This window comes from Danio rerio, chromosome 14 (genome assembly GCF_052040795.2).
Source record: "Danio rerio strain M-AB ecotype USA chromosome 14, GRCz13ab, whole genome shotgun sequence".
Taxonomy (NCBI): domain Eukaryota; kingdom Metazoa; phylum Chordata; class Actinopteri; order Cypriniformes; family Danionidae; genus Danio; species Danio rerio.
This window is the reverse complement of record NC_141034.1, coordinates 215,001-225,000: the sequence shown is the minus strand read 5'-3', so window position 1 is coordinate 225,000 and position 10,000 is coordinate 215,001. Positions and strand designations below refer to the sequence as shown.

Here is a 10,000-nt window from a genome sequence, read left to right as displayed (position 1 = left end):
TCCATCTTCGCCATCGGGGGTCTGGTGGGAGCGCTGACCGTCTCCTTCCTCATCAAAGCCCTGGGCAGGTCAGAGTCAACACACACACACACACACACACACACACACTGCGGATCTCACACTCAGAGCTGTTGGCTCGTCTTCATCCACTTTCGAGGCTTGATTTGCTTTTCTCTGTGCTTCAGCATATGGAGTGATGTTGGAACTCCTCATCACACTGCTCAGAGTGAGTCCTCTTTGGTGATGTTGGTGCTGTTTCTGCCCCATTGACTTCCACTATAATCATATTTATTGATTGTAAAGCCATGACAGTGGATAATCCCGCATGGCTGAGTGCTGCTGGTTCCCTGTTGGGAAGAGGTGAAATTTTGAATTATGGTGTAATTATAGCAGGCGTTCCCATGGTAATATGACATCACCTGAATATTATCGATGTGAGAATGAGGCACAAACAGAAAGCCCCGCCCCCTTCTCTATATTCCACTGCTGTCAGACGTGCATCACCATACTGATATAAAGGCCTCAGCAACACCTGGTTCACACACATTTAAACCCCAGAGATGCTCTTGTGAGTGATGTGGTCTGATTTCTCCGCCGCTGTTTACAAACTGGCCTAGAAAACAATAAAAGCACAGACGTACAGTTCATGCGTGTGTTTGATTGACAGTCTGACCTCTTCTTTGTCCTCGGCTGTTTATTTAAATATATGCAAATGATATGTGATTATGGTAATGAGGTGTTTGTGTTTGTTTGACGTTGAGCTGGTGCAGGTGCTGCACACAGGTACAGGAGCTCTAAACACCTGCCTCTGCCATCTGAAAGGGTTAGTTCACTCAAAATTAATAGTCTGTTATTAATTACTCTCCTAACGACACGCTGGCTCAGTGGTCAGCACTGTGGCCTCACAGCAAGAAGGTCTCTGGTTTGAGTCTCGGCTGGGTCAGTTGGTGTTTCTGTGTGGAGTTTGCATGTTCTCCCCGTGTTGGTGTGGGTTTCCTCCGGGTGCTCCGGTTTCCCCCACAGTCCAAACACATGTGCTATAGGGGAACTGATCAACTACACTGGCCGTAGTGTATGAGTGTGTGTGTGAATGAGTGTGTATGGGTGTTTCCGGGTACTGGGTTGCAGCTGGAAAGGGCATCCGTTGTGTAAAACATATGCTGGAATAGTTGGTGGTTCATTCCTCTGTGGAGACCCCTGATTCAGTGAACTCACTGAATGATTTGACATTTCATTTGTTTTGAATTTTGTAGTGAACTACCCCTTTAATGAGAAGTGTGTGTGCTGCTGTGAGAATGCAGGAGCTTCATCTCCTTATGTTACGATGGTCATGACTGAGATTCTCAAGGTTAAATCGGATCTAAAGCAGAAGCTGACTGTGGTGCAGAGCTGAAGCGGACACACACACACATATGCACACGTGTGTTGTGCTGGACTCATCAGAACACTGGTCACGCCGCATTAACACACACACAGAAATAAACAGTCTCTGAAGGGCGTTTAGCCGCTCTCGTCTCTCTACACGGAGGTGTTTAAACACACACATCATTTCCCTGGAGGAAACTCTGGACAGAAACTCCAGACACACTCCCTATCTACAGCCATACACCTGTGTGTGTGTGTGTGTCTGTGTTTGTTTGTTTGTTTCTGTGTGTGTCTGTCTATCTGTGTGTGTGTGTGTCTTGTATTCTCCAGATGATCTTCTGCATTCAGTGATCAGGGCTTGATTATGCAGCAGCTGCTTCTGTTGTCATGTCAGACGTGTGCATCATGTGTAAGTGTGTGTGTGTGCGTGCGTGTGTGTGTTTGTGTGTCTGTCTGTGTGTGCTGCATGTAAATTAGGGCTGCAGGATTTGGGGTAGATGTCATATTTTCTTTATTGAGGTCAATATAATCAGGATCATAATCATGATGTCATGAGTCAGCTTTGAGCTTGGTGATGAAGAGAAGTGCAGAGAGCCGGATTACTGATGAACTCCATTACAGTCAGACTGACACTGAATGAGTGAATCTAGATCTGCAGAAACAGACTTTCTCAATAGAGCAGCTGAACAGAAGAGTAGAGGAGTAACGAGACACACATTTACATGCAAATACTATAATAACATGTATTCAGACAAACAGCATCATTTACACACGATTATTATTCATATCATGCAAGACAATGACTAGCCCTCCTGTTATAACCCCTATAATGACTGTTATAACCCCTATAATGACTGTTATAACCCCTATAATGACTGTTATAACCCCTATAATGACTGTTATAACCCCTATAATGACTGTTATAACCCCTATAATGACTGTTATAACCCCTACTATGACTGTTATAACCCCTACTATGACTGATATAACAGCTATTATGACTGATATAACCTGCATTATGGCAGTTATAACCCCTATTATGACTGTTATAACCCATATTAAGACAGTTATAACCCCTATTATGACTGATATAATAGCTATTATGACTGATATAACCCTGTTATGACTGTAGTCACCCATATTAAGACAGTTTTAACCCCTAATATGACTGATATAACATCTATTATGACTGTTATAACCCCTTTTATGACTGACATTACCCCTATTATAACTGATATTACCCCTATTATGACTTTTATAATCCATATTAAGACAGTTATAACCCCTATTATGACTGATATAACATCTATTATGACTGTTATTACCCCTTTTATGACTGACATCACCCCTATTATAACTGTTATAACCCCTATTATGACTTTTATAATCCATATTAAGAGAGTTATAACCCCTATTATGACTGTTATAACCCCTATTATGACTGTTATAACCCCTATTATAACTGTTATAACCCCTATTATGACTTTTATAATCCATATTAAGAGAGTTATAACCCCTATTATGACTTTTATAATCCATATTAAGAGAGTTATAACCCCTATTATAACTGTTATAACCCCTATTATGACTTTTATAATCCATATTAAGAGAGTTATAACCCCTATTATGACTGTTATAACATCTATTGTGGCAGTTTTTACCCCCATTGTGACTGATATTACCCTCCTGAGGAATTTACATTCTCTTTTAAACACATTCTTTCACACATTTCATTTCTAATCATAATGGTTTTAATAATTAATTTCTACTATCTGATTCCTTTAGTCTTTGCTATGACGACTTTAATCTTAAAGTGTAATCTAAAGACTTAATTGGGTTAATTAGGCGAGTTGTTGGACAACAGCGATTTCTTCTTTGGCCATTCAAAGTCAGTCATTTCTGAAGGGGGCTAATAATATTGACCACAGCAGATTTCACACTGATTTCACTCCTCCTGTCAGTGACTAATTGGTGTATTTGAGAACAAGTGTGTGTGTGTGTGTGTGTGTATGTATGTGTGTGTGTGTGTGTGTGTGTTTCTCCTCTGTTCTCCTCAGTCTCTCTGGAGCGAGTGTCAGTCTGAGCTTCTGAAGATTCTCCTGTGTTCATTGAGTGTATCTGGGTCAGTCGTCAGCCTAACCGCACGTCTCTGCTGGAAAAACCTGCTGTAAATGGACGTGTGTGTATGTGTGTGTGTGTGTGTGTGTGTGTGTGTGTGTGTGTGTGTGTGTGTGTGTGTGTGTGTTTGTGTGAGTGTTTATTGAGTCTCTGAGCTCTCAGTCTCATCCTGAGCCCTTTATTTGGTTTATAAATGAGTGTCCTTGTTTACTCTAGTTTTAAACAGGCAGGTGTGTGTGTGTGCGTGTGTGTGTGTGTGTGTGTGCGCGTGTGTGTGATGTTCAGATATGTATGTATGTATATATGTGTGTGTTTCTGTGTGTGTGTGTGTACTATATATTAACTCTATATGTGAATTGTTTTGTAAATATTAAGCTTATGATGATTAAAACTAAACAATCCTCCATCAGATAACAATGAGCTTCCACTGTTCAGGGTGCTGTGGATGGTTTAAGAGTGTTTTAGCAGGTGTCTGAGGAGCTGTTACCCTGCTGGTGCAACTCTACTGTAACTATTCCTTGTAGAGCAACACACACACACACACACACACACACACACACACACACACACACATATATCAACATCACACAGACGCACACACCTGGACAACACACACAGACACAGACACACACACACACACACACACACACACACACACACACACATATATATATATATCAACATCACACAGACGCACACACCTGGACAACACACACACACACACACACACATATATATCAACATCACACACACACACAAAGACACACTGGCAGATTGAGGCTGAGGAGAACAGTGTGTGTCCAGAACAGCAGCAGGATGTGTGTGATGTGTGTTTTACTCTCCATGAACTCAAACCCCTCTAAACCCTAGAGGTAAACACACGAGTGTGAGGATCAGTGGAACAACTGACAGACCACAACACACCTTTAATCTGCCAATCACACACACACACATGCACTCTCACATGCATGCACACACAAGCATGCAAACACAGAACACTTTGACACACACTCACACACTCACTCGCACAAACACATCTTATATGACACAAAACACACACTTACATTCTTTCTTTCTCACACACACACACACACACACACACACACACACACACACACACACACACACACACACACACACACACACACACACACAGTAGTGGTGTAGCTGTAGAGAGTGCGAGAGTGGCGGTTCGCCTGTCTTCATGTGTTGATCAGTGATTTCTGAAGGTTTTCATCAGCCGATCTTCATCTTCAGTGAGCTGCAGTCTCCTCTGGAGATCTCGCTCAGATTATGAAGGAATATTAACAGCACACTCTCATGTCAGAACAAACACACCACACGCAGACATTTAACAAAGGAATAATTGATCTGAGGACATTGTTAAGACACATTACAGTTCATTCTGCAGTGTTCTGATGTGTACAGAGGAGTTATTGACTTTCAGTAGTTCTTGTCATCATTTGATTGTCTGATATTTGACTGGCTCCGGGTTAATGGACATGACATAAACTATATTTGCTGCTTTTATCTGTGTTTTATCCAGCGGGCAGTTGTCATGGCGATATCTGTGGAGTGTGTGTGTGCGCGGTCAGAGCTGCGGTCAGGAGCTGTCGGGTCTGATCTGTGATGTCTGATTCCTCATTCTCAGACAGACTCCATCAGTGTGGAAGAGCTGCAGTGTTTCTCACATCATTCTCACTCTGACACTGACGTCACGCGCCCTCAGTTGCTCACACCAGTGTACATCTGCAGCCTTTTTACAGCAATAATAACCACCTTGCATGTGGAGGAATGATTTAGTTCAGTTGTATATGCACTGAGGTAGAACACCTGATGAAGCGTGGTGTTTTCAGACTGTTGCAGTGTGTTGCTGCGGGGTTTAGGTTGTTGCAGAGCAGTGTTGTGGTGCAGTATTTAGGCTGTTTTGGTTTGTTGTTAAGGTGTTTCGGCTGCGGTGTGGTGTATTGCAGAGTTTAGACTCTTGTGGTGTGTTGTTGTGGTGTTTAGGCTGATGGAACGCAGTGTTGTATTTCAGTATTTAGGCTGTTGCAGATTGTTGTTATGTTGTTTAGGCTTTTGTTGTGTGTTGTTGTGTTGTTGAGACTGTTGTGGTGTGTTGTTGTGTTGTTGAGACTGTTGTGGCACAGTATTTAGGCTGTTGTGGTGTGTTGTTGTGTTGTTAAGACTGTTGTGGTGTGTTGTTGTGTTGTTGAGACTGTTGTGGTGCAGTATTTAGGCTGTTGTGGTGTGTTGTTGTGTTGTTGAGACTGTTGTGGTGCAGTATTTAGGCTGTTGTGGTGTGTTGTTGCAGTGTTTGTTTGGTGTTGCCGTGTTGTATTGCAGGGTTTTGGCTGTTGCTGTGTGGGGTTTAGGTTGTTGCAGAGTGGTGTGGCTGTTGTGGCTGTTGTGTTGTGTTGTGTTGCTGTGTTGTATTGCAATATGTAGGCTGTTGGCTGTGGTGTTGTGGTATTTAGACTGTTGCGGTGCAGTGTTGCGTTGTTGTTGCAGGGTTTTGGCTGTTGCGGTGCAGTGTTGTGTTGTGGTGTTGTGTTATGGTGTTTCCTCTGTTGTAGTGCAGTGTTGGGGTGTTGTTGTGTGGTTGCTGTTTGTTAACGAGTGTGAATTATTGCTGTGTGTAGGAAAGGAACTCTCCTGGCCAATAATGCTCTGGCTTTCATTGCTGCAATCCTATTGGCTCTGGGAGAGATGGCTGGATCCTTCGAGATGCTCATCATTGGCCGCTTTATTATCGGCATGGATTCAGGTCAGTGCTGATTGGCTCTAAAAGCAAGCATTTCTATTGATTGGATTCTTCTCAGTAATTTCAATAATTGGTGTGTGTTTGTGTGTGTGTGTGTGTGTGTGTGTGTGTGTGTCAGGTGTGTCTCTCAGTGTGTTGCCCATGTATCTGGGTGAGATCTCTCCTCGGCAGGTGCGTGGGTCCATCGGTCAGTTTCATGCCATCTTCATCTGTCTGGGTGTCTTCATCGGTCAGGTGTTGGGACTGCCGGAGATATTCGGACAGGTGAGAACACATCAGCACTGCATTCATGTCATCATACTGTAAACATTACAGAATAAACCAGCTGCTGAAGGGAATATAGTGTGTCATGTACATCTGAGTGTTCAGACCCAGGTCCAGAGGTGTTAGTAGTTCTGTTTCTGAGATATCCAGGTACTGATTTAAAGCAGGAGTGTGCTGTGATGTGCTGGGGGGCTTAATCTGATGTGTGTGTGTGTGTGTTTTATGTCGTGTGTGATATCAGAGATCAGTACAGGTCATGATCTGATGCAGGTGTGTGTGTGTGTGCATGATGCTCCAGCCGTCTGACAGTGTGTGCTGATCTCAGGTCAGAGCTGAGGACGTCTGTGTCCACCGGCAGAGACATGCTCCACAGCTCCAGCACCTGTGCCTTCACACACACACACACACACACACACACACACACACACACACACACACACACACACACAGACACACAGACGCACACACACTATATATATATATATATATATATATTCCCTATTCTTTAATATCATATAAATCAATAGTCTACAAAATCCATGGAGATTTTAAGGAGCGTTGCTTTCTACAGGAATCAAACAGGTTAAGTGATTTTTAATGTTTCTCCAGTAAATCAGAAATGTCTGATAGAGTTTTTCTCTGCTCATACAGTGGATTAAAGATTTAATTGTGTCATTGAGGTATTTCATTGAAAGGTGTCTCGGCTACTTTACCAAATGATTCACACTAGTGTACTGCAATGTGCCTGGCCTGTCTTGCTAAACGGCTCATCTCTAACACCGCACCATTGTTGTTGTCAAAAGGTTTAATTTACAGACTGACCGAAAGCAAGCCCAGCACGAGCAAGTATGAATGAAAAGTTTGATTCCATCAGCGCCACAGTTTGAGCTCCAGGAGTTCTGTGGCGACACGCTGTTTTAATGTAACTGATTTGAAAGCTTTGTCACAAATAAAATCTTTATCACGTCCTTTATTAACCAAAGATCTCCTGTGGCTGCAGGTTCATCTGTCCTTCTAAACAGCACACAGGGTGTATTGTGTAGTGAAGCTGGGCTTGGACAAACACGTTTAGCAGAACTAATGAACGCATCAGCCTTCAGATAGCTGAAGCAGTCGTATATTTCAGCAGCCTGCACTGAAGCATACACACTTTAACGTGTTGTTTTAGTATAAACATGGTTTTCCAAACACTGCAGCTTTATTTTCTTACACACAGATGTGAAGATGAGACTGACACTAGTTAATCCTCAGTAAAGCAACACGCAGACAGCAGCTCATGGATGAAGAGCACAGGGTCATCCTCCACACTGTTTAAGACGTGTCTTCCTGCTCATCTTCAGATCATTCCTCTGGGTTTTGGATGATTTCTCTGAAATCGAGATTGTCGGCACAAGTGAAACTGAGGTATTTTAATGTTGAGGAGCGAGCTCATTGGCTGCTGAGGCGAGAGTAGCCAATCACCTGCGACGTGTAGTTAAAGATGCAGATTAGATGCAGATTCAGACAACTGGTCTCATTTTGAAATGTTCTCCAGCAGCAGGCTTTATAAAGGGAAACTCTACTCCTCTCTCTGTGCTTCCTGTTCATAAACTACAGAGATCAGTAGCTGATGATGTCAGAGTAATTATAATCAATTAAGATGTGTGTGTGTGTGTGTGTGTGTGTGTGTGTGTGTTTACAGCAAAACAATAGAAAGAAATGCTGCTACAGGTTTTATTCGCAAAGATCTGAATGATCATAGTTGGGTAAGTCCTCCTGCAGCGGCTGTGTGAAGGCCTGCTCTGCTGTGTTTCTGCAGGAGAACAGGTGGAACTTCCTGTTTGCGTTCCTGGCGGTTCCTGCGCTGCTGCAGCTCTGCGTTCTGCCCTTTCTGCCCGAGAGCCCCAGATTCCTGCTGATGGAGCGACGAGACGAGGCCGGAGCAGAGAAAGGTGGAAACACACTGCAGTTTCAGCATCTGTCTTAGTGTGTGTGTGTGTGTGTGTGTGTGTGTGTGTGTGTGTATGTGTGTGTGTGTGTGTGTTTACATCTGTGTGTATTTCTGTGTATGTGTGTGTGTTAATATTTATGTTTGTGTGTGTGTGTGTGTGTGTGTGTGACTCAGCGTTCCAGGCGTTTCTGGGCCGCACAGACGTGAGCGCTGAACTAGAGGAGGTTCATGCTGAGAGTCGAGCACAGAACACACAGCAGACGGCGTCAGTGCTGGAGCTCTTCCGCACACACACACTCCGCTGGCAGCTGATCACCGTCATCACCGTCATGAGCTGCTATCAGCTGTGTGGACTGAATGCTGTACGTAAACACACGCATATATACATACACACGCGCACACACATGTAAACATACACACAGAAACAAACACACACACACACACATATATATATATATATATAAACATATAAACACACACATACAGTGGAGTGTTTCCTCCATTTCTCAGTGATTATAGGCAGTGTATTTTGGTGCATTTAAACAAAACAGATATATTAAACAGTTGTATATTTATTACAGTAATATTTTAGTCACAGAACATATTCAGAAATTGAAAGATAACACATATAATTCAAGCAAAATATTGCAAAAATATTTACAAACCTTTATTTAATATTTTATTTAGTATTTAATGTTTTTCTCGGACATATAAATGTGTCTGTGCTAGTGTTTGGAGGGTTATCGTGAGTTATTGAGTTAGATCAGCTCCAGATTTGGCTTCAGCACTGACTCATCTGCTGTATCTGCACACATATAATACTGCAGAGCTTCCTGTTGAACATGTGGATTTAATAGAGAGATTATAGTGAGGGGGATCCGCATATATGCTGAGCACTGTACACACACACACCCACACACACACACACACACTCTCATACTGCTGATCAGAGTAGAGACTGTCATGAGGAAAGCCATCATCAGGACTGCAGTGTTTAGTGTTCAGTCTCCTTCAGAAATCAGTGTAATCGAGGATTTGAAGATCAGGACACATCTCTGATTATTATCAGTGTTAAAACACTCGCGCTGCTTCATATTATTAGACAAACCTTTCAGACTGTGAGAGTTCAAAAGCGTTTATTTGAAATATAATATTATAGAAAACACTCTTCTCTCTCTATTACAAATAAACACACACACACACACACACACACACACACACTCTCACACTGAACTCTCTGAGCACACACAGTTGCTCTGGATAATCAGCAGTGGTGTGTGTAGCGTCTGCTGAATGAGTAAATGTAAGTCTTTAAACATTATTGAGGTCTTTCCTGCCGCTTTTGATCAGTGTTGAGCATTCCTGAGGAATAACAGCAGGGTTGTGTTAGTGCACTTAAAAAGCATTTATAAAACCTGCGCTACTGCATTTCAGCTGTAGAATGACCCCGCCACAGCGTAAACACACACACACACACACAGAAAAATACACACACACACACACACAGAGAGAGAAAAATACACACACACACACACACACAGAAAAATACACACAAACAT

The 10,000-nt window shown here is 42.7% G+C and overlaps 1 protein-coding gene across 13 annotated transcripts in view; it reads left to right on the top strand.

Annotated features, from left to right (window-relative positions):
* The window catches only part of slc2a9l2 (solute carrier family 2 member 9, like 2), a 29,717-nt gene that overhangs the window by 12,854 nt on the left and 6,863 nt on the right, over positions 1-10,000 (top strand). For 12 of the 13 annotated variants that reach the window (XR_015506992.1, XR_015506991.1, XR_015506993.1 and 9 more), the window contains 5 exons: positions 1-68; positions 6,126-6,250; positions 6,366-6,511; positions 8,310-8,442; positions 8,616-8,803. The exon at positions 1-68 is cut by the window's left edge and continues 93 nt beyond it. Coding sequence is in view for 9 of the 13 variants with exons in the window: in XM_087280980.1 (XP_087137106.1) it covers positions 1-68; positions 6,126-6,250; positions 6,366-6,511; positions 8,310-8,442; positions 8,616-8,803 (660 nt within the window). In the remaining 4 variants the exon portion in view is untranslated. Of the gene's footprint in view, positions 69-6,125; positions 6,251-6,365; positions 6,512-7,727; positions 7,916-8,309; positions 8,443-8,615; positions 8,804-10,000 lie in introns of those variants that run through there. The other variant, XM_087280985.1, reaches the window with a different exon arrangement.